The sequence below is a fragment of the Rhamphochromis sp. 'chilingali' genome, assembly GCF_963969265.1.
Source record: "Rhamphochromis sp. 'chilingali' genome assembly, chromosome: 2".
NCBI classification, from domain to species: Eukaryota; Metazoa; Chordata; class Actinopteri; order Cichliformes; family Cichlidae; genus Rhamphochromis; species Rhamphochromis sp. 'chilingali'.
The window spans coordinates 17111404-17137520 of NC_137930.1; the positions used below are offsets into that span (position 1 = coordinate 17111404).

The 26117-nt window shown below is 39.4% G+C and overlaps 1 protein-coding gene across 2 annotated transcripts in view; it reads right to left on the reverse strand.

The window, feature by feature from the left end:
- fibcd1b (fibrinogen C domain containing 1b) overlaps nucleotides 1-26117 on the reverse strand; it is a 124946-nt gene that overhangs the window by 69316 nt on the left and 29513 nt on the right. For both annotated transcript variants that reach the window (XM_080874887.1, XM_080874886.1), the window contains 2 exons: nucleotides 18361-18840; nucleotides 5939-6098 (listed from right to left, as the gene is read on the reverse strand). In XM_080874887.1, the coding sequence (XP_080731013.1) occupies nucleotides 5939-6098; nucleotides 18361-18840 (640 nt within the window). The remainder of the gene's footprint in view (nucleotides 1-5938; nucleotides 6099-18360; nucleotides 18841-26117) is intronic.

Here is a 26117-nt window from a genome sequence, read left to right on the forward strand (position 1 = left end):
TCGGTTCAGTATGTGAAGCTCTGTCCAGGGTGCTGAACCCTGAAGCTGGTCGATCAGTTAGCATGAATGCCTTTTCTACTCTTGACATTTGTATAGCTACAAGTTAAGCACCATTAAAACAGCTTTCTGTGAAGCACTATGTGTGAGTGTGTGTTTTTAACTTGAAAAATACACAAAAATTTCACATCGCAATAAATTAAAAAGCAAATAACAGACAGACGTTCTTTTAGGTCTTTCCACTCCTGTAAAATTCTTAATATAGGGCAGGCGGTTTTATTTTTAATTATTTTTGATTTTGCCATTATTAGACAGTGCAGTTACAGACAGGAAAGCAGGTAGAGAGAGATGATGGGTGAGTGGGTGGGGAAAGAAACGCAACACAAGGCTCCATGTCAGCATTAATCCAATCCAATCCAATCCAATCCAATTTTATTTATAAAGCACTTTAAAATACCCAGCACAGGAACAAAGTGCTGTACAGAAAATAATTTAAAACAATAGAATAACAGAAAACAGCAAATAAATAAATAAAACACATAAAACATAAAATTAAAACAGCCCTATATTAAAACAAAAACAAGATAAAACAGCATCGAATCACCTAAAAACAACTGAAATAAAAATAAAAACCAACATCTCACGTGGTGTCAAAGGTGGGTTTTCAAGAGTGACTTAAAAACAGATAAAGAACTGACCTGTCTAATCTCTAAAGGAAGCTCGTTCCACAGTTTTGGAGCTGCTACAGCAAAAGCACGATCTCCTCTAAGTTTACGCCCAGTCCTGGGTACATTCAGGAGCAGCTGATCAGCTGACCTGAGAGAGCGGGTGGGTGTATAAGGCTGTAGCAGCTCAGAGAGATACGATGGGGCTAGGCCATGGAGGGCTTTAAAAGTAAATAAAAGAATTTTAAAATGAATCCTAAAAGAAATGGGCAGCCAGTGAAATGAAGCTAAAACAGGGGAAATGTGCTCAAACTTTCGAGTGCCAGTTAAAAGACGAGCTGCGGCATTTTGCACCCTCTGTAGATGACTAATATATGAAGCGCTGACCCCAATATAAAATGCATTACAGTAATCCAGCCGAGTGCTAACAAAGGCGTGGATCACTGTCTCAAAGTGCTGCCGTGGCTTTATTTTTCCCAGCTGCCTGAGGTGAAAGAAGCTAGATTTTACCATCAAACTTCAGATCACAGTCCACTTTGACCCCCAGGTTTGTGACAGTTGGCTTAACATACTGGGCCAGGGAATCTACATACACATTGGGGGTCTCAGTGGGGCTACCAAAAACCATCACCTCTGTCTTTTTATCACTGAATTTAAAAAAGTTAACAGACATCCAAGTCTTAATGTCATTGAGACACTGAAGTAATGGCTGTGTAAGGTATCTGCCTTTTTTCTTTAGTTAAAAAGAAAAAAGTTAAACCCGAGATTCTACAGTTTAGCTTCCCAGCATATGGCTGCCTGCTCAACCTGTGAACTAAACCAGTGCTATGGGATTTCTAAGCATGTATTTTAATTATCTTTACTCTGCATTTATACTCTATACCTTGGCGCTATTAAAAAGAGGTAGACTATAACAGACGTTTTGTGCTTTAAGATGCTTTGATGTCAAACTGTCATTGCCTACACCCTTACAGGCAATGACAGTTATGCGTTATGGTACGCTATTATTCCAATTTTAAGACAAGAGTTGGTCATTTTTCTGCTTTTTTTAACAGGATCTAACATATATTATGTTATGGGAAAGATTGTAAGAATGGATTTGTTGGAAATACACACACCAGAATTTTTCTGGAACGCTCATCCTAAATGATAGATGAAGTAAACAGGAGTAATAAATAAATTAAATAATTCTCCTGTATTCCCTTATATCAGTGGGACAAAGAATAGTACATTCAGGCATGAAGCATATCTGCAGACTGTATTCTTCTTTCTTCCAAAAAGCATGTGAGTCCCAAAACACAAAATGTTTTTTTCCAACATAAAAATGTATGCACATTTTAAATTGGCTTTAAACTTTTCTTTTAGCAAAAAAAAAAAAAAAAAAATCTTGCATTGGTAAATTTTATGCAAAGTGGTGAAATTACTCATGTGGAAAACTATTAATAATGAGCGATAACGCGTGACAAATATTTGACTGAACTCAACACCTGTTTTTAGGCTCCACCGTAAGAAAACTGGAGAGAGGCAGCAGCCTGCGAGCTACTCCAGCAGGCACAACAGGGCTGATGTAATCATCACTACAACCCCGTACTGGATGTAAACCAGAAACGGAATTAGGAAAAACATATACCTTGTACATGATGACTCCTTAATTTGAACAGGCATAATCACAGTAACGCAAATACATGTACAATTTAATATGATGGAAGTTATCGAATAAATAGCACCTTGTGGGTCTTATTTTGACTCTCTCTCTTTGACTCTTTAGAGTTTGAAAGTATTTTTCCTTCAAACTGAGTGGGGGGAAATCTATGCGTGTCACGGCCGAGGCCGCCTCAAAAGGGAAAGGACTCAAATGCTCGTAAGTAGTTTCAGTGACAACTTTTGTTTTCTCAGTAAGTGTTCACAATCAGGAAAACTGGGATGTGACTTTAACAAGTGCTAAATGCCACAATTAAACCAAAAGGGTTTTAAGCAGCCTGGGCTAAGAAAGCAATCTGGTTGTTGGTCTGTGGAAACAGCTGTTCCGGGGATTGGGCTGGAGGGAGAGTCAAACTGGGTCCAGGGCAAGGGTCAGAGTCACTGTAAATAGAGTACAGACGTTCAGGTATGGTTCGGGAGAGATACGGGCAAGCTATTCGTTCTGAATCTTCCTTAGTACTGCGTACTTGCCGTGGGTGGTCTGTAGTGGCATGAAGGGGTGAGTGGGCCAGGTGAGTGGTCCGAAATTACTGGCGTTGAGGCAGGGAGGCAGGCAGGTGAGTCGGGTGAACAGCCCGTGGGACTGTCAGGAGGTCCAGCGTCCGGATTGGAGCTCTTTGGCGGAGATTTGTGTCTGGCAACTTGGTGCGTGGTAGGGTTAGCTGAGAATCTGGCGAAGAGAGGTTGAGTGTGCTGGCCTTATGAGTCCCCGGCTTCATTACCCACAGGTGCGAGCAATCAGCAGAACACTGAGGCCCCTCCCAGGGGTGGAGATGCCGGCTCGGTGGGAGACACAGGACTATGACAATGCGGCTCATAAATTGACTAATGATCTCCTGACTGAATAGGAGAATTTAATGTTTTTGTCTCGGATGTTGTTGCCATTAATATATAGCCAGGAGACAGTAGATTAAAGCCAAACTGAAGTGTATTACATATTGTTGGATGACAACTCTTGCCATCATCATGAAACAATATACTGGCACACTGGTTAAAACCTTCGGCGCCATGGACAGAGCCTTAGCGCGGCGTCCTCTGAACTGAACCTTGAGTTGACTGTGAGTTTCTGAGTTTTGACTATGAATTTTGTCACAGATTAAATTTTAAAGAATATATAATGTTTCCAATAGTGTTATTCAACCTAAAGACCTGCTTTCCAATTAACAGTGACGCTTAAATGGATTCCAGATCAAATTGATTATAACTGTTAAGTATTAGTATTTATATTAAATGTATTATAGATACATTTGTAAAATGCGATACATTAAATATAAAAATTCTGAACATCGTTGACCCACTTACCTAAAATATAACAGTATATATGTTATATTTGTAAAAATAAATAAATATGGTACTTGGATTTAATTTAGAAACCCATCATCAGCATCAAGGAGAACTTACTCAGCTGCAACAGTTAGGTTGATGATGTTACAAGCCTGCAATATATTAATATTAAAGTATATAATAAATATACTAAATATTAGTCATGACTTTTTTATAAAGCATTCTAGAGCATAAGCAAAACTTGAACTTCAAAATATCCCTTTGTTATGCAATTCCTAGACGATGCCTACTTCTTTATGTCTACAGATTTATGTAAACACCTGCACCTTCTCAAATTGTACCTCTAAGACACAAATGGTTGCTCTTTTATTCTGGCATCGTACCCGCTATACACGGGCAGCTTTCAATCTGTGACCTTGGCTACCTAAGACAGCGCAAATCCAACAGGGGGATGCCACTGGGTGTACTATGCCTGGTTGAAAGCCTTCCAATGGGATGATGCCTCAGGCCCTTCTCTGCCTTTCAGCAACACAGCCCGGTGGCCATGCAAGTCATCTCTCATGCTGAGAGCGAGAAAAAAAAATCCACATCTCTACCAAGGCCAGTGGATAATGTGGATGAGGTGGATGAGATGTAGCTCAGAGAAACATATTGATATCACGAGGAGATGCTGGATTGAATAAATATGTGGGAAGACCGATGGTAGACGCACGTCTGTGGAATAAAATTTTGATGAATGGTGGAGATGGAAGAAGAGAAGGACTGATCGTGACGGGGAGCAGAATAGAGTTTGAAAAGGTCAAATGTGTCGATGTATACATTACATATACAGAGACAAAGGTAAAAACAGAATATAAGAAAAAGAAAACCTTACATACACTCAACAAAAATATAAACGCAACACTTTTGTTTTTGCTCCCATTCCCCATGGGATCGACGTAGAGACCTAAAATTCATTCCAGATACACAATACAACCATCCCTCCCAAACAGTGGTCACAAATCAGTCCAAATGTGTGGTAGTGGGCACATCTGCCATATTGAGATAATCCATCCCACCTCACAGGTGTGCCACATCAGGATGCTGATCTGACATCATGAGTAGTGCACAGGTGTACCTCAGACTGCCCACAACAAAAGGCCACCCTGGAATGTGCAGTTTTGTCTCACAGCAAAATGCCACAGATGCCACAAGCAATGAGGGAGCGTGCAATTGGCATGCTGACAGCAGGAATGTCAACCAGATCTGTCGCCCGTGCATTGAATGTTCATTTCTCAACCATAAGCCGTCTCCACAGGCGTTTCAGAGAATATGGCAGCACATCCAACCGGCCTCACAACCGCAGACCTCGTGTAACCACACCAGCCCAGGACCTCCACATCCAGCAGGTTCACCTCCAAGATCGTCTGAGACCAGCCACCCAGACAGCTGCTGGAACAATTGGTTTGCACAACCAAACAATTTCTGCACAAACTGTCAGAAACCGTCTCAGGGACGCTCAACTGCATGCCCGTCGTCCTCATCGGGGTCTTGACCTGACTCCAGCTCGTCGCCGTAACAGACTTGTGTGGGCAAATGCTTACATTCGATGGCGTCTGGCACGTTGGAGAGGTGTGCGCTTCACGGATGAATCATGGTTCACATTGTTCAGGGCAGATGGCAGCTGAGAATGTCCCAGTTCTTGCATGGCCAGCATACTCACCGGACATGTCACCCATTGAGCATGTTCGGGATGTGCTTGACCGGCGTATACGACAGCGTGTACCAGTTCCCACGAATATCCAACAACCTCGCACAGCCATTGAAGTGGAGTGGACCAACATTCCACAGGCCACAATTGACAATCTGATAGACTCCATGCGACGATGTGTTGCACTGCATGAGGCAAATGGTGGTCACACCAGATACTGACCGGTTCTGGGTCCCCAGACCCCCAATAGCGCAAAAAACTGCACATTCCAGGGTGGCCTTTTGTTGTGGGCAGTCTGAGGTACACCTGTGCACTACTCATGATGTCAGATCAGCATCCTGATGTGGCACACCTGTGAGGTGGGATGGATTATTTCAATATGGCAGATGTGCCCACTACCACACATTTGGACTGATTTGTGACCACTGTTTGGGAGGGATGGTTATATTGTGTATCTGGAATGAATTTTAGGTCTCTACGTCCATCCCATGGGGAATGGGAGCAGTAACAAAGGTGTTGCGTTTATATTTTTGTTGAGTGTATAAGAATCCAAGCCCACAGGACAGATACATAAAGTCCAACCATGCTTCATTTCTCTTACCGTTGGAGCAGCCCTTGAAGCGGGCACCTCTGACTGGTGCCCTTTGTAAGTCAGCCTTGACACGTGCCTTCAGACCCACATTCTCCTTCTGCATGGCATTAAGAGCATCACTAACCGAGTTCACTACCTTCACCATGTTGATCTGGCTGTCTGACAGCAGCTGCAACACACAAACAGGGAATGACAGAGAAAAACACTTAAATATATGTTGCGTTACACTCGTAATTACAATGCAAATGCACACAAGCCAGTCGTCTCTATTTACTTTGAACATTTTTAAACTGTCTACTCTGCACATTGCTTCAGACCATTTCCCAAAGCTTTCCGAGGGTTTTTTACTACCTCCTAGACAGCCAGGCTTCTTCTACCTTTTTGAACATGTCATACACATTACTGTTTAGATATGCATAGTAAAACTGAATGTGAGTCTTAAAGTAAAATGTGGTTCTTGAAGTTTTCATAAAAGAAATCTGTTTTGGACCCTCTTAAGGGCTGGAATTTATTCGGTTATAAACAATCAATTGAGCATGACATTAGTTCTGGCAAGCTGCAGAGTTGAGCTCAGCCAGCAATCCCCGCAGATCAGCTGATGTCAGTGCCAGCCAACATTAGCTGATATGGTAAATATAAAATGATTAATGCTATTTAAGCCTCATCAACCTGCATACAGGCAAGCCCCTTTGCAATCCCACTTCCACCTTCATGCTCAGTGTCTTTAATCTATCTTTGCCTCCTGCTTTCCATGTCCATAAATGGAAGGGGAGGAGGTGTGTGCTCTCCCATACTTAATCTTTCTACAAATGCAAATAGAACAGCTGGGGAGTCCCAGAACAGAGCCATACCTCCAAATATGAATTAATGCATATGGAATAGCAATGCTACTTAGACTGTTTCCTGACAGAAGTGTATTTACACTCTGGCAGCATAACAAACCCCTCTTCAGAAAAGTGTGCACTGTCAGTGGTTTCTGCACTGGATTCAAATACCATGTGAAAACAATACACGTACTACACATTATCTGGAAGGCAGGAGCTAACCAGGTGCAGAGTCCAAGTGCAGTAACATAATTTATCCTCAAATGAAATAATGCCATTCCCTTTAATCTCCTCATATTTGTCAGTACAACTATAGATACAGCTACATAAGGAAGATTTATGAATTTCATCACTACCAAAGTGGACTGAAGAGTCTACACTGTTCCAAAAAATAGTAATGTCAAATGATTTTACTGTGTATTTTACAGTTGTGTACTGTTTTTCTAGAATATCATTACATTTACATAAGTAGACTGTGATCTGACACGTCAAATGTAAAATAACATAACATCACTGTAAATGTAATAAAACACAATTTACTTGTTTGTTAAATATATTTTGTTGTACATATGCATATTTAGATCGTAAAAATACATCCAGAAATGTCTCCCATCATGCCTTGGGACATGTGCTGCTGTTTAGATGTTCTTGTTCTACTGTTTATGGTTACGTTACTTTTAACTGTTATCTTGAATGTTGTGTTTACGCCGTGGTGCAGAGTCACTGACAGTTGTTGTTTTGTAGAGAGAGTGCTGTACCATGAGTGACTTCTGTTGTGCTGTTGTTGAACCTTGAGGCACATTGTAGCACCGGCAAGTGTTTTAATAAGGAGCTCCCCCTACCAGCTTGGGGTTAAATAACAAGCTCAATCTCTCTCTGTGAGCTACTTTGTTAAGATTTCTCTGCATGCCACAATGTAAAACATTGCACGGTCACGCTGTGCTAATTATATATTTTGAAAAAAGAAATGTAGAGGTAGGAATTGCAATTAATATAAATAACATGACGCTAAGCATTGGCCAATGAATGTGAACTAACAACAAGGTTGTGGGTAACGCTGCGACCGTAGGAAAAAACTCTAATATGAAGGCATTTTACTGTGCATTTTACAGTAATGCTCTGTTCTTCTAGAATATCATTAAAGTTACGTAAATAGACTTTAACTTCACATTTTGAATGTAAATTAACGTTAAATCACTGTAATGTAATACAACATAATTGTCATGATTATTAAATGTATCTGTCTGTACATATGCATATTTAGATTGTTAAAATACATTCACAGATGTATCATGATTTCACAAATATCTGTCCGTTATTTGAAAGATTGAACTGTTGAATTCAAATGTAATGCTATGGAAAAGTATATAACATGATCCCTATAAGCTTGTGTTACATCACATAAGTATTATTATCGTTGCTAGTTAGGCCGTTCATGGCTCAAGAGTTGGCAGTTCGCCATGTGATCAGAAGATTGGCGGTTCGCGCCCCGGCTCGGACACTCGCCGTCGTTGTGTCCGTGGTCAAGACTCTTCACCTACCGCCTACTAGTGATAGCCAAAGGGGCCGATGGAGCGATATGGCAACCTCGCCTCTGTCAGTCTGTCCCAGGGCATGCAATCAATTATTATTTAAACCAACTGCTAACTGTATATTTCTGTACATTTACGTATTATGATTCATATTTCCACATTCAGTGACCTTGTTTATAGGTAATTTCATTGTTTGATCGCGTAAAAATGTTCCTAATTTAATGTCTAAAAGCACTTGGAAAAGGCAGAATCCCATGTCAAATTAGCGCAACAAACTCTATTTTCATTATTGAAAATAACCGTATTTTTATGGAACAGTTATTTTCTGTTATTTTACGGTCGTATTTTGGCGCCCCAGCTGCCGGAATATTACCGTTGTTTTAGGATGTTTTTTTAACAGTGTAGCTTTGAAAGATGCATTTATAATTACCCGCTTCATAAACCCAAACTAAAATGTTATATTCTCTGAACTTTTCCAATGTAAAATCAATGTTACATATGCAGACTTTGAAATTCCTCCTTTGTCTTCTCAAGGATGATCTAGATGTTATGGTTGAATATTTCTAGCAGTCCAATTTCTATAATTGGGATTCGTATGTTAAATGCAAGACTCGATGTATTTTACCACGTTCATGTTGGCTCTTTTCCAGGTTGGACTCAGAATATGTGTTGGTAATGCTTCCCAGCAATCAACTATGCTGTGAAACACAAAGAGCCCTGTGGGAAGGATGCTGATGAATATGTATGCTAGGACTTGCAAAGATCAGTGTAACCTCTCTGATCTGCCACGGCCACATACCTGCAGCCCTTAATGTGCTTTTCATTGCAGAAAGGTTGTTTTCACACATTGCCCTAGTTGGCCAAAGTGTATGCACAGCCAGGACTTAAGCTCCATTTGAGAACACTGCACACTATATTGTGCAGACAGGAGAAATAGTCTGGCTGTTATTTGTACACGGACACAATCCTCATCTCATTCCCTCTCTTTCATCTTACCTGTACCCAAATGCACACATGCACACCCACAAACACACACCGAGACCTGCAGTGTTCAAAGACATGTATAGGGGATTCAGAATCTTCTATCAAACGTATGTCTGTGCAGCTATATTTGGGTCCTAAAACTGCATTAGCTAGAAACCCCAGTGGCCATTCCCTGCCCTCAATAACCATGCAACACACCTCTGAGGCACAGCAACCTAAAATGAAATAATATCACGGTGACACTGGGGGTTTAACTCACGCACAAACACAACACAAAGTTGCAAACAAAAAGACACATTTACATGCATGCCTCCATGTCAGTGCAAAGAGGACGCATGCCTTTTGTTCAATGAAACTTTTTAGACTTTCCGCTGAAGCCACTAAGTCATACTTACTTTGATATAATTCGGAAAGCAGATTTTAAACATCTGATATCTCAGTTTGTCAAGTGCTTTACAATCCCAGTTGACTCTGATTGAATTAGGAGTACATGGGCTGAAGACCTCGGCGTTCCTCTGTCTGAGGACCAATGGTCAAACTTTTTTACCAATATTCAGAAAGGCTCAATAAACGCCAGATATAAATTAATCCAGTTTAAAGTCATTCACAGATCACATTTTTCTAAACTTAAACTTAACCGGATCTATAATTCTGTGTCCCACTTATGTGATACAAGTAATATCGGTGAAGGTTCCCTTGCACATCTATTTTGGCATTGACCTGTCTTGAAAGCTTTTTGGAGCCAAATTCTTACGTGGTTTTCAAACCAATTTAGGAAAAAAGTACCACTTGATGGTACACTGGCTATACTTGGATCATTTGCATCAATCGAATCTTTTTCCTTTTCACAAAAACAGATAATTACAATGGGCATGCTGGTGGCAAAGAAACGTATGCTTTTACAGTGGCGGTCTTCTTCGGCCCCGTGTTTTAAAAGGTGGCTTAATGAGACGGTGTCTGTGGCCAGGGTGGAACAGATAAGTGATAGAAAGGGGAAACTGGCGAGTTTTTGTATGATTTGGCAGCCATTTCTAGAATTCTTAAAAATGAACTGCTCATAATTCATGCCTCACACCCCGCGTGAATTTTCTTATTTTATTTTATTTTACTCTTTATTTAGTTAATATTGCTATATTTTTTCCTCCTCTTTTTTCTTCCTTTTTCCATGCTTATAAGTTCACAAATGCTAAATGTAGTAATTGTCCTAAGTTGAATCTGTATAAGCATGCTGTGTTTAATTTAAAAGCAAAAAAAAAAGAAGAAGACGCATGCCTTCCATACAGGTATCACTTACTCTACACCTAGACTAGATACAAGAAAGACAGTTTGATGTGTACAACTGCAAGTGCAGGGACAGGTCCGTACTTACTTCGACAATGATGCAGCTTGTAATTTTGCCTCTGTTCACCACTAGAGTGGATTTGAAATCAAATGTCAAGATGTAATCGACGTGCAGACTTTCAGCTTTAATTTAAGGGCTTTAACAAGTATACCAGACCTCAATTTTAAAGGGGCTGAAAAGCAATTGGTGAATTTACTGACAAGGAGATTCATAGCAAAGTAAGGTCTGTCCCTCATGATCCTATGCCAAATTAAACAGACTAGTACATGCCCATGCTACAGTACTGCTGGGCCTGTTTGCACTGTTGGCTGTAAAATTGATATGATGTGACCCTTTTTATATTTTATAAAGTGTTGAAAAATTCGTGATTTTAGCCGGCTGCTAAGCAGTTGCTAGGCAGCATGATGGTGTCATAATACCTGATGTAGACAAAACCTTCAGAGGTCTAAGATGAACCTGTGTGGCAAGTTTGGTTGGTCAGCTATTGATTGTCTAGAAGGAGTGTGTGGACAGACAAAGACTTTATATATTAAGAGCTAGAATTAATTTAAAGATTTGAACTTGATTTGGTGACTGGTGACAGGTACTATCAATACGAGGTCCAAAGAGACCACAGGGAGGGAAGTTAGGCCATTATTAGGGTGAAAAATTCAGAGAGACAGCTAAATAGCCAAATTCTTAATAAGGCTTGAGAGATTGTTATTTCAGGGTCACAGAATTGTTTCTTTGGTTAAGAATAACCCTTTTATGATATTGAGTCAAGTCAAAAAGGTCGGCTTGGACATGGCCAGAATATGTTTAAAAGAGTGTGTGTAGTCTTTGGATGAATAAAACTTGTATCAGAATGATGGGAAGCAGAACCTATAGGGATGGAAAGAGATCTAATGATGTGAAGCATACCATATCATCTGTCAAACATGGTGTGAAGGCAATCTTCTAGCATGCAAATGTATGGTTGCCAATTGAACCTGTGACTAGAATATATTTATGATGAAACTGCTTCTAGAAATAGCAGGATAAAGTCAAAGGTGTACTGGGCAATGCTCAGTCAAATGCTGCAAAACTGATCAGGCAGTGCTTCACAATACAAATGGTTAATGACCCAAAGCATATTGCAAAAGCAACCCCATTGTGTGGTCAGAAAAATTCATTTTTAAAAATGAGAAAGGTAGGGAAATTATCAAAGATTTGAGTTACCCTGTAAATGTTGTTTTTGTGCACATTTAACATTATTACTGGTGTTGTCTTTAAAAGTTAATTGTGTTTGTTTGTACGTACCAAAAACAGAGGATTGTCTGTGGTCTTAATGCTAAGCCTTGACTGACACATCAATTAGGATCATGAAGTAATTACCTCTCATTAGGCAGCCTTTGCACAGTCTTACAAAATCAGTTACACCACAGCACTCAACACATGGAGCCTTGTTTCATGAGTCAAGGTTAAAGTCAAATTGTTAGTAAGTGTTCCTATTTAGAGCTTAACACAATTCAGACGATAATGTGCAGTGCACTCGCACTCAAAATCAGCTTCTTTGCTTCTCACCATCGATAAAATCCACTCTCATCTGATGCTTTGTTTCTTAAAACTGCAAACTTAAATGCTGACCTGCTGAAACTTTGTGGCAAAACACAATAAAGAGTCCGTTCTCATCCCTGGGGTGCCGAGTCACAGAACAGAGAGGCACAGCAAGGCTAGAAAGGGCAATTACAAAATGTCATTTAGTCACCATCTGCATAATATGACATCTTCACTTCACAAAGTCACCCTCTTCTCCTTTTGCAAATTAGAAATAATTTAAACTCTCAGCCATATCTGTCTATTCCGAACCTCAGATATAATTTCAAACAGGTCTAAAATGCAAAAGGAAAACATTAAGATTTTGTTTTGCGCTCAAGCGGCGTAATCAGTGACAGTTCATTTGCAGACAACCGGGGTAGTATACAAATGGTTCCACAAAGTATTTCCAATGAAAAAGGAAACACCTGTAACTTACTGTAACACATCTTACTACATATCTTTAGTTAACAGGCCTGTGAGTTTACGGTGTGAGAAAGTACTTGTCCCCTTTCCTGTTTTTTTTTTTGCATCTTTGTCACACTTACATATTTCAGATCATTAAACAACTTTCAATATTAGACAAAGATAACCCATGTAAACACAAAAATGCAGTTTTAAAATAATCATTTTATCTTTTAAGGGGGAAAAAGTTACATATACTTTTCACAGATATGCCAACATCTTATGTGAAAGCAATTCAGCAGTGCTTAAATTGACCATCAACAAGGGCTTGACGTAATTCGCTGTATTAAAGTGTTTCATAAATGTTAGGCCGACCTCTTCCTATCCTGTATCCATTTAATTAAACAGTCAGCGATTCTAGATATATGAGGCCTCTGAAGCAAAGAAACGATGAATAAAAGATTACCCTGATGATTGAGAGAGCCTTCATACATAAACAGGATGTTTTCATATCAAATATGAGTAATATCTGATAAGGATTTTGATTTTTTCTATATGTAGCTTGCTGTTGGGGTGGAGTGCAAAGAGCCCAGCTATGCCATTAAATCACTGTTAATGAAATAAAGACGTGCAATGGCTCTTCAACATTTCTCTGCTATACTTGTCCTAAGTCTCACTTGCGAAATAGGCCCACACATGCATAAATAAGTACTGCATTTCATTTCTGTCTCAGAGTTGTTTTCCACAGTCCTAGAAATTCATGATGTCTTGTGTTTTGTTACAAAATATTAGATTTAACAAAAACAGTCATCAGTTCTAATTTTAATCCACTGAATTAAATGATCCCATTCATGTTAGAGGCAAATGACCTATTGTTACTGACTGTATTTTGGATATTTTTAAAAGCTTAATATGGTATATTAACAAATTTCCCACGTGTGGGACTAATAAAGGTTATCTTAGCATTTGTATTGTTTCAATTATTTCTTAAAACATACATTTTCCTTATTCCTTTTAAACTGTTAATTGCAATTGATTTTTTTATGAAGTCATCAATACCTACTGTTAATAGAGCATAGTCACACAGACCAAGAAACTGGTTGGTAACTGTAATCTATTAAATTAATATAAACCCAGTCACACAGGCTTAGAGACCAGTCAGCGACCCCCTGGAAACCAACTTTTCCTAGGAAAATGTGCATTCCCCAACCGGTTAACAAGTGGTGGGAACCAGTTGCTTGCTGTAGTGCTGTAGCTCAGTGAAACTGGACACAAAGATGCATATGCACACCTACTTGCTAAGCAGTTGTGAAACTATAAAGAGTGTTATGCAGGAAATGAAGGCCATTTTGCCTTCAAAGTAAAAGTTGCTCCTTTATGAAACATGTTGGCTTCAGGAGGAAAAGAAAAATGTTTATTATAAAAGAAAATAGTTTGTATTTCCAGTTTAAGTTATGTTTTTTTTTTTTTCAAATTTCACTACAGCTCAGTTGTTAGTTAACGCATATTCATGAGAAGTTAAGTGTCATCTATGCAATTTGTGAGAGACCGAATCACAAGGAGGATTTTAGTGTGGCGCCTTCTTTGTAGCTGATTTGATCCAACGACAGCTGGCAGCCTTCCACAATCAATAAACAGCCAATTACTAGTCTTAGTTTTACTGATTGTGACTGAGGCTTTAGCTTTTCAAGCTCTTTAAATCTCATTTCTGGCAGAAAATATTAAACTCCTCAGCTATTTACAGTACTTGCATCAACTTTAATGAACATCTTGAGCAATACGGTTTTCTATTGCTGAGTTTTGCTTGTCAACAACATTAAAATTCCACAGGCACATAATTCAGTTTAAACTGTGACCTGTGGTTCAAGGATATCAGCAAGTCATACTCTTCCTTGTTGCTTTTTCCTCATTGAGTTTTTGCAGTCATATATTGTGCCAAACATTATATTTAGGCTCATTTTGTGGGCGCTGGAGTTCTGTTAATGGGCCATAGCCTTCAGTTTTTACGGTTACTTTGTACATCATAGCTTATGCACAGGGCTGCCACTGCTGGTCAGATCTAAAAATAAAATACATTAAAAATGTTTAATGTAATTCATACCGCTGCTGACAGGTTCTAACTTAATACAAAAAAAAGATTAATGGAGACAACCCCTAACGGTAAGAACACTTCACAGGAAATAAAGATCTACACTGCAGTAGTGTGAGGGTGTTGCACTGGAGTGCTTTGGGACTTGGGTAATTTACAATAAGAACTAAAAAGTTAGCTTGACTTTTGGTCCCTGCGGTAACCAGAAGTGTAATCTTCAGTTACAGCGTACAACTATGTTATATAAATGACAGAAGGCAAAATCAGTGAGTTGGCGCTTGAGAAAAGGGTGCAAGAATATTAAGCACTATAGTTATATTTTTTAGTACGTAAAGCTTAAACCTACAGATAAGTAATTTGGTGTGACACCTTTATGTGTATGTGTAATAAAGACCTAAATAGAAATGTAACCTTTCTGACAGTATTCATTCTGGCTTGTTATAACATCATAGCATTGAGGCTGGTGAGGCCACACCAATGAAAGTAATAAATCACATGTGTCTGAATGAAGCTGTAGCTAGAAGTTATAGGCATCACCTCACTGCATATGTGAATTTCAGCAATGAAGCAAACTGGAGTCCACCAGGGTTCTGTTCATGGCCCTTAAATATTTTCCAAATGAATACTCACTGCCGTACTCTGAACAAGTAAGCAACTGGGTTGTCAAAGAAAAATCACCTCTCAGATACTAATGGACGACCAGTTTAGATACTAATTTATGATAGTCTTCTCTTCCTCCAGCTAACGGACAACTTCACATAGCACCACCGTGGGCAGTGAGGCGCACAGCCCCTCCCCTCACTGGCAGCTGAAGTAGCTGAGGCTCATAACACTGAGTTACTCTTCATGAGGAATTCTGAGAGGTCAGTAAAGCTCCCATTCCAACAACACTGAAGTATTAAATAGTTATCATTAACGTTAACCTGGCTGACGGACACGTTAATTTTACTCATTTCACCATTCGCAACTGCCTGACAGTAACATTAGCTGTCTTTTATCATTAAGGTAGCTGCCAAAGGCTACAGCTCAGTAATAAAACAATAATGTTAACATTGGAGCCTTGGCAGCTAACATTATCATTCCTGCCTGTCTGTAACATTAATAGAGAGTGTTAATTTAACAGGGTACCATGATTATTTGTGCCTAAAAACAACAGAAACAGTGGCACTCTATCCTAACAACTGTATTTGATCAGCAGCAAAAATATGATGCTAAATGGGAATGGGTACTGAAATCTGATATTAAACAGGCTCCAGGGCAAAACGATTTAAGTATCAGTAAGCTCCAATGTTATCTGTATTATTTTCAATACTGGAAAAAATTAAGAAAATAGATTTACTATTGGTACATAAAAGTTATCTTTCACATTTTATCTGACCTCCTCTGTTACTGATTAAGCCATTAATCCAAGGCATTTCCCCTGTTCCCTATCCTGAGGACAGTTGTCTCTTTATCTCTCTCAGAGCCTGCATGTGAGGGGCGAGGGGAGCTCTGTCTCGCACATACCACACAGATCCTGGTCTTTGTGCAGATGGAGGAGAGAATGAAATGCTCAAAAGTGCGGTTGCACTTTGCTAGAGTCGATGCCGACAGTGTTGTCACAAATGCAACAGATCTTTTGCTTGTAAAGGTGGGAACATGAGAAATCTGTCAAAACATTCAGCAAAAGTGTTCAGAGGCAGAACTGCAGAGTTTTCGACTGCCTAGCTTGTAGTTCATCTGCTCTTGCTCCAGATGTGTTATGCTAGCAGCCTGTTATGCACGCACATCTAAATAATCAGTTATCTAAAATGTGAACATGGGCTAATGAACAAAGTGTTATGGATATGTGCATTCATTATCAGGTGGTCAAAACGTCATTGCTCACAATTCTAAATCTTAAATTCCCAATTAAAGTTTTTAGATTAGAGTAACATTACAGCACAGTAAACGCTGTCAAATTTAGCTACGTTTTTCAAAATAAGGAAAGAAAATTGAACTAACGAGAAGTACCGCCTGTGTTCTGCTGGTGCTGAAACCTGACCATGAGCTGGATGTATTGCCTCATTGCTATATCCCTATATTTCACGAGCCTTTCCCATCACAGTGATTTATTTGGATGCAAATACGGGGGCTTTGGCGTACCTTTCTATTTGAGGCTGCAAGCACTTACTGTGAAAAATGAATGTCAGTTTTTCAATGATCGAAAAAGATTGGTCCTAAACCCGCTGCAATCACATTTCCCTGTACATCAGGTGATGTGGAAGGGCCTCTCCCTATGTAGCTGGGTGAAACTGTTCTTCAGGGGGCTTGCAGTGCACACAGAGCCATTACTAACACTGGCACAGTCAGCTCTGTGTCATCGTATAAATCAGACGTCTTGGCCACAGGTGGCCCATAGATCACATAGTCACACCACAGTGTCAGGCAGAAACAGCGGATGTGCGCACCACATGCCTTGCTTCCAAAGAGGAAATCAATCACTTGGACTGTCTAAGCTGCTAGTACCACCTCCACTTAGCCTCAGTACCCACTGCACGATGCCACCCACACCAGAAATTAACAGGAGCAAAGGCAATGGACCGTTTTACGTTCTCTTTGTGTGCTCAATCAGCACCCATGTTTTCTTAGCCAACAGGTCCAGAGCAGACTCATCTAGGGAGTTTCTGGGTGATTTTTATACAATGTTGATCTGTGAGCTTTAAAGGTCTGGCTTAACAAAAAAAGAAAAGAAAAAGAAAAGAAAGAAAAAAAAGAAAAAGAAAGGGGGACTGGCAGAAGCAGAATGAATTCAGTAGTTTGAGCTATATGGCTGGCAGCTATGAAATCTATTTACTGCAGAGTAGAGAGACTGAGCCTGATGGGCCAAAATTAAAAGACCATGTAGTGTGAAGATTCTCCACGCACATTTGGGAATTGTATCATCAATAAATCAATGTGGACAGTCGAAACTAAAAGGTGTCTAATTATGTTTACATCCAATGCTCAGTCTGACTTACACACTGGGAAACATTATGTTGTTTTACTGCATTAATGTGCAAATGTGTTTGCTGTTTCTTGAAACATGATGGGCATTTTCTTCCCCCCGTGACCTCGTCTTCAAACACTACAGTGAGCGAGTTGTACCCAGTGGAACATGAGCCCTATTTGCACTTCAAATTAGCTGTTATTTGGCTTTAACAGTCTAAAAAGAAATTGACACAGTCTACTTGGCATTTGATTAGTCAGTGATGGTGTTTGGATTCTCTAGTCGGGAAAAGGAAGTAACTAAATAACACCAGAAAGTCCAATGCTGTCTCACGCTCCTGAAGGTGGTGTCACAATCGATACATATTGATAGATGTGTCACAATCCAGTCCTTGAACACCTCAGTACAGTACTTAAAGTCAGGACTTGGGTGTTGCCCAAGGGTTTAGGAGCATTGCTTTAAATACAGTTCACAAATTGGTTCATTGATTAAGAAAACAACAACAACAACTAAACAAACAATCAAATCAAAACTGATAGTTTTCCCACAAACTGCATGAATTTCCCTTTCTTCTTAAGAAATAAAACCCTTTCTAATCTTCTATGTGCCAAAATAAGTACAAAAAAATTGAAGATGCTTACTACTCTGGATGGTTTCATATATTTATACTTCAACTAAAAGCTGTGATGAAAGAGGTATTGATCTTTACATCACACTGAGGTATAAGGAATGTTTCTCTGCTTATGCGTCTCACCTGTATGAGGCGTCCCTGTTCCGTTTGCAGTGTGTTAAGGTCTTGCCCGAGGCTGCTCTGCCCCCTGCGTAGAGATTCATAGTCCATTTTCAGTTGGCCTGCGTGGGCTGACAGCTTGGCCACCTCCTCAGCCAGACTGACAAGCAGAGCCCGATCCTGTCCTTTCACAGACTTCAAGTCGGAGTCGTGGTCGGTCAGTGAGTGGAGCAATGAGGTCTGCACACCCTCCAGTCGCATAAAGTTACTGTTGTAATCCGGACAGTTGGGGTCAATGAAGATGTTAATGCGAGAGCCATCGCCTCTCTCAACAGTGACCAGGGCATTGGCTTCATCCTGGTTGGTAGAAATGTGGGGTAGGCCATCAGACATGGGCGGAGCCTGATAGTGATTCATGAAAAGGATGGTGCCAGTTACAGTGACAGCCAGCAATACAGCCACGAAGAGAAGGATAGTGCAGAGCAGGTAGCTGCAGCTCATCCTCTGTAAGTCAGAAAGAAGAGAGGGAGAAAGGTAGGCAGAGAAAAGGTATGTTTTAGAAAAGTAAATGCAATTACACCAAAAATGACATTTAAAAAAAAGCTGAGTTATTCAAAAAGAAATGACTTTCTTCAATCACCGGGGCCATAGTTTTAAGTAATGTAACCATATTTCCGTGATAAAGTGTAGTTTTGAATTATTTATGCAGCAAAAAAAAAAAAAAAAGATCCCATCAACTGTCGGCCTTATTAAAACTCAAAGAGACAATTTCTGTCCAAAGACCCTGCTTATCATTGGAGTGGTGATGCAGTGTGGGGGAGGATACTAGCCTCATACATGTCTGGAAACCACTCAGGGACCTGAGAGCTCCTTCTTTTCAGTTCTAACATGGAGAAGAAAACAAGAAAACATGAAGAAATTGGAGCTACTGAGAAAGAGTAAAGCAAAGACGATGTGGACGGCCAGTCGGATGCAAATAAATGAGCAGAAACCACTTAGAGAAAAAATGGAGGAACTGTACCGGTAACATAGTCTTCAATAATTGGGCTATAAAATGTTTTTTTTATGATGGCCCACTTAGGTTAAGCAATGGATAGGAGAAAGCACTATGGCCCGCCTATATGAATGATTAATAGTTCCTAGCTCCCCAATATCTTTCTAACAAATGAATCACCAGTTGATGTCTAAGTGATTTTTGTTTTTTATTTTCTACAGTCTGTATTTTTTTTTGTTCTCAATGACTGTATGTGGGCTTTGGTTTATGTTAGCATGTGAAAGTGAGAGTGAGCACATTAATATGTAAATTGGCTGTACAAAGCACCGCGAAGCACACTAATAGACAGCTAATGGCCTGCTTTACGAGAGAGGTTTACAGTTCTTTTAATGTGAGGAAAATCAATTGTGTTGTGCAGGAAGTACTCCTATCAACTTTGTTTACCCACAGTCTTTGGATAGAAGACATAAAACGTTGTTACTGCCTGGATATGTGCAGGTGTACATGGGATGCCAATTTTGTAAACCTGAAGCACACAAGACACACAACCAATATGACTACTTCAACCGCACTTGGCTTATTTTATTATTTTCTTTTTAATTCCTGTCTCCAGTAGAATCTGTTGATTACATTTAGTGAAATTTCATGAATCATTGCTTACTAAAGCACCTTAATGTGGCTTTTGTTTTTGAGATACCATTCACATGTGTGTGATCACTGTCGCTGCAAAAACTCTCTTGCGTTAATTTTTTTAAAATGAGTTGCTGTACAGATGTAATGATAAACAATGTTGTTAAAACTACTGACAGCTAAAGTGTCAGAGGGTACCAGGCCTCCATACTTTCTAATACCCAATTTGATTTAGCATCAGAGGGATGGGATGCTTCAGAACATGCTATAAGGCATCATCCTACAGGGCATGGGCAACCATGCCCTGACAGGTAAAAATGATGAGGATCTCAACATTAGTAGGTTAAGGGTGTTAACTGGTGTACAGGTATGGTAAAAAGAAAGTACACCCTCTTTCAATAGTAAGGTTTTACACATTGGGACAAAATAAAAAAGTCCATAGCAGATTTTGAAATGGGAAAAAAGATGCTCTCAGATGAACAACATGTGACATATTTCACTATGACATTATTTATTTAACCAAAAATTAGCCAAAATGCAGGAACTGAAAAAAAAACAAAAACCTTTACTGCTTTAAGAGGGTAAGAAGCAATCAGGTGCTGCTAATCAAATACACTTGATTAACTAATCATCAAAAAGTGTGAGCACTTGAGTAAAAGCAGCAGTTTTGTGGGTCTGAGGCATTCAGGTGTTTTAACACAAAGCCAAGGAAGAAAGACATTAGCAATGATCTTTAAGAAACAGTTGCTACTTCATTACGGTCTTATATCCTCCCCATTTGTTTGGGAAGGTAATGAGCCTATTTCCAAAGGACCACAAAAAACCAAAGCGCTACATCTCAGACTTTTTAAGCCTCAGTTAGCTCAATAAATTATAATGCTCATAGAAAAAAAAGGTTACATTTGCAAAGCTGTTTCCTTTGGACACACAAGATGAAAGTGGAAATTTTTGGCTTTAATGCACACCAATATGTTTGGCAAAAACCAAACACAGCATGTCAGCATAAACACATCAAGCCAGCTGTCAAGCATGGTGGTGGAGGCATGTTGATTCGGACTAGTTTTTTTTAGCCACAGGACCTGAGCACTTTGCAGTCCCTTAGTTAAATGGTAAATGGACTGGTTCTTATATAGCGCTTTTCTACTCTATCCGAGCACTCAAAGCGCTTTATGCAGCTAATTCATTCACCCAATCACACCCATTCACACAAGCAATTCTAAGCTTAAGTGCCTAACATTCATACACATTCACACTCCGATGGATGCATTGGACAGCAAGATGGGGTTGACATGCAGACTGGAGCAGCCTGGGATCGAACCACTGACCTTCTGGTTAGTGGCTGATCCGCTCTGCGGAGCTACTTGTTGACCTTGAACTCACACATATTCTAGAGTCAAATGTGGGAGCTTCTGTGTGACAAATAAACTTGGGCAAAAGTGGGTTGGCAAACAGGACAATAATAATAATATTTCCAAGACACCAGCAAATCTGCAGCGAAATGGCTGAAAAAGAACAGAACCAAGATGTCAAAGTCCAGACCTAAACTTGACAGAACTCCTATCCGGTCGTTAAGTCTGACGTCACTAGCCGTGTCTGGGCCTAAACTCTGCTGCAGGTCCATATATCAAACGATCACTATGGCATTACTGAGAGTTGAAAAACTGTCTAAAGTCTTTCATCTTTAATAAAATGATCAGCGTTCTGCTCTACCAGGTGTAACAATTGAGTTTAACATCCAGGCATCAATGAAAACAGAATTTATGACATTTAACGGAGTTAGAAGTTAGCAGGAAGTTAGCTCGCTAGCTTCTATCTAAATGCAATATATAGCATGTCAAGACTGCGGGGTTTTGGAAACAAATTAAAGCGTACAGCTCTGTTATCACTTCCAACATAAATGAAGACAGAAAACTAAACAGCAGTGACGTTTGTAGGGTTACTGAAGTTTGGCTAGCTGGTATATAATGATGTGCTATGTGACCGCTAGCGACTCAGCTATGTTAGCGTAATATAAACAAGCTAACTTTTTTCCCACTCGATAAAAGTTAACGTGAGTGTTCTCGGTGGTCAGGAACAAATGTAATCGCATGGCGAGATGCTGTAAAAGGACCAAACTTCAGCCAGGAGAACAACTGAGATAATCCATCCACAATAGGAGGTTAGTCATTCATATACTGCTGCATGGACTGGGCTGTAGTTACATCCTAAGGTTTGAAAAACTGAGCTTAAATAAATGATTAGTGGTAATAAAAGCCGAGGGAGGTCAACAGTGATCACTGACTGTTTTAGGAGCTTTTTGAGATTAAATAGAAGAAAATACAAAGCATTAAACATGTTAACAACACAAAAGCCATATTAAACGCAGACTACTTTAGGCCCGGAAGTAGGATTCGTCACGTCATCACTTAACGACTGGATAGCAGGGCCCTAAGAGAGCTGTGCATAAATGAATCCCAACAAACCTCAATAAAGTCAGACAACATTGTAATGAATGGGCTCAAATTCCTCCACAATGATGTGACAGACTAAAGCCATCTAGTTACTGTTGCTAAAAGTTCTGAATCTTCTGGTGTACTAATTTTTCAAATGTACTTTTTTTTTAGTTAAATAAGTAATGAGACCGTATAATGTGTCTTCTGTTGTTATCTAATTTAAGAGCTGGTGATGACCAGATAATTTTTTATTATGTCCTAATATGTAATATTTTGCAACATACTGCATACTGTACAACTAGACACTAGATACACTACACACATTTATGCCACTTAATGTTCACTGCATATATGCACATGGACACATAGTTGCATGGAGACCTACATAATTTGACCATAATGCTTTTTTGGGAAAAAGAACATAAAAAAAACTGGCGCATTGCTTTATTTTTTCACCCATATACATCATCGTAGAAATGAGCTCCAGGGGAATAATACTGCACATAGCATTTTTTTTTCGTTTGCTTGCTCTAATTCAACATGTAGGCCTTATGACTATACTTAGAATTTACCTTAAAATCTTTCATTACATATCAAAACTGTGTTTCTCTTTTTTCCAGTTTGTATGAGGTGCGGCTCAGTGATTTTAACTCACTGGGCTTGGCTGTGTCTATGGATGTGTGTGCAGAGGGGTGTCTGTGTCGTACATAATGTGTATAATGGCCTTGCTCTGCAGAATGACAGCAACGTAACATTAGAACGGTTTGCCTGAGTACTATCGCTAGCGGGCCAAGACATCAGTGAAAGCTATCACTGGCACTACACTAAATATTCATTGCTAGCACACTGATTATTAACGTAGAATGGAAAAGATATATGATAGTCATAGTTATGCTGACAGGCAGACCTCTATACATTAAAACATATTCAGAACACAGAGGAGTAGATGTGTTTCATGCATGTTGAACCGTAACTAGACAATGATCGAATCTGTAATAATAATTTAGTCTTGAAAAATTAAGGCTAATATAATATAATTATATTATATATAATATAATATAATATAATTATATGCCAATTATAATTGGCATATAATATATAAATGTGGAGAGACTCCCAACTCGACCTAACTAGTTGCCAACTGGTTTCTATAAAAGAACGTGCCTATGTTACGTTGCCATGAAATTGCTGTTGTACAATAATCCTATTTTTTTAGGAATCTCTACTTTTGTGTTTACCAGTTCATTTATGGTAAATGAGCTGGTTTTTACATAGTGCTTTTCTACTCTGAGCACTCAGAGCACTTCATATAACATGTCTCATTCACACACATTTATATAAGAACTTTTTTCTACATCTAAGTGCTTGCTATCTAACATTCAACTCTGTGTCTTATTAAGTGTTATTAATCTAATTCAGTCTTATTGAGTCTGTCTTATTGCTGCTCTATTGCTGGTTTGATGAACCAAAGTTGCTTTGATCACTCATACACATACCTGCCGTTCGTCTTCAAAGAAACATTTTCAAAGGGCAACAAAACCACAAATTCATTGCACATGGTTGCAGTAACTTTGGTGTTGCTGCAATCTCAAACCACCATTTTCCCTAACGTGACTGCAGAATCTGTTTTTCATGTTTATGAATACAACAATGAATCAACAAAAGTGCAGTTCAGTGTTAAAGTTCTGTGTTTTGCTAATCTGTCAATCCAGATTTCACCCTCCTGCCCACAGACACTGCATTGTTGGGAAGCATTTGCTGAAATACTGCTGAAAACCTCTCAGTTCACTGATAGAGACACAGTCCTTGTAGAAGTGTGTTACTCAGCACCATCTCGAAATGCCCATAGACACTTATTTGAAAAGTTTTTTGAACCATTACCAAAAATCATCAAAATTGCATGCTGTGAAGACAGGACACAACTCACTCAGTGTGTCACAGTCAACAGTGCTTTATTATAGTTCTTTTTGGATACCCTGGCAGTTACCCACTGCTCCACCCCACCCCTGCACAAACCACACTTCACCACACACGTATTCCATCAAATCAAAAAAAAAAAAAAAAGATTAAAAGGTTTGCTGACTTTTTTTTGTTAAGGCCTTTTTTCTCCTGGGAAGTTCTACTGCTTTGGATGTCAATTTTTCCTACAACTTACAATGTCAATAAAAGACGAGGTCACTTAACAATAACATAATTATGTGTCATTATAGGATGTTTGCTCAAACAAGTACAGGATGAGGATTTATTTATTTTTCAACAGAAGAATAATCACAGGAAATGCACTCATTCTTCTGTTTACAGGTAATATTTTGGTCTGTAGAAACGCACTGGCTCAACAACAAGGTGGTTATTCAGTTAAGTTGATCTTATAATTTTATGATTTTATTTTTTTATTGTGCTGTGGCAAACAATGTTCCCAGTAATAAACATGGCATAGGGATAAGACAACAGAAAAGAAATAGAAAACAGAGCAAGTGTAAAAAGAAATTAACTAACCAGGCATCTTTTCCACTTTAGAAACAAAGGTGGCTAATTTAACCTTTTTTTATGCATTATTAACCAACCAAAATGTTTCTGGAGCCAGAGATTTTCTTTTGCATTGTGTTTTGATGGTCAGTAAAAAATGAAATGAAACAGCAACCTGCTTCATGCCCCATTGGAGTACGCGGTCTCCCACCTCAGGTTGAGATTTGTAGTGGCATAATGACAGTGAGAACAGGATGCAAGCAGCCTCTTAACAGTTAGGTTTTTTTTGTAAATGAGACTCTCGATCTCACAGCAGGAGACCACTCTGTAATTAGTGGCTGACTTTCACGTCCTCTCCTTTCTGTACTCAAGCCACACCATGGGATTTGAGAGGAGAACTGGGGAATTCTGATAGATAGATCGGAAAGAAGAGGCAGAGAATTAGAGAGAATTCCTCTCTGTGGAAATGATGTCCTCCCACGCAGGAGAACTGGCAGACAGTTCTTGGACAAAAGGTTTTGCCTGCTCATTAGATAAGCAGGAAACTAGCAAAACTCTTCCAAGCATCCTCGCTCTCTCGTCCTCTCTCCCTCTTCTCAAAACACAAACACGCACATGCTGACACAAATCGATGTATACACAGAAGACATTCACGTTGGAGCTGCCAAACTAATACACGCAGAAAGGTACAAAAATATTTTGAAGCTAAACTGGCATGCACGGACTGGTTTTAAAAGAAGTCATGTTCACCATTTCCACCCTCCTTTCATTCACTGGCGGTTTGAATCTGACTCATAACAGCATTCAGTGCAGTTTCTTCATTATAATCTGCTATACAATCAGGCTCCATTTCCCAGTGTAGCCATGACCTCCCCTCTCAGTTCAGAGTATCTGCAGGGTCTTATCCATCTTCCTCTTGTGCGTCTGGGTATTTGAGCTGAGGTTGTGCAATTGCTGCTTCTCAGTGGCAAAATATAATGTGTTACACACAACGATTCATTTCTAAAGGAGTGAGATAGTGGCTGGTGATTAAAAAAATAATTGTCGGTGAAACATAATCTCCTCCACAGGTGAGCAAGTAACTATTCAATGTCTGCCCCTGATTTGACTAAAAAGGAGGATGGTGGATGGTAGTGTATACAGCAGTGCACGTAGTATAGAGGAAGAAATAAGGGGATTTAATTTGTGTCATTATAATATTATACATTATATCAGTTTGGATTATTTTTATTTAGCCATTTCTATCCACTTCAGTGTTT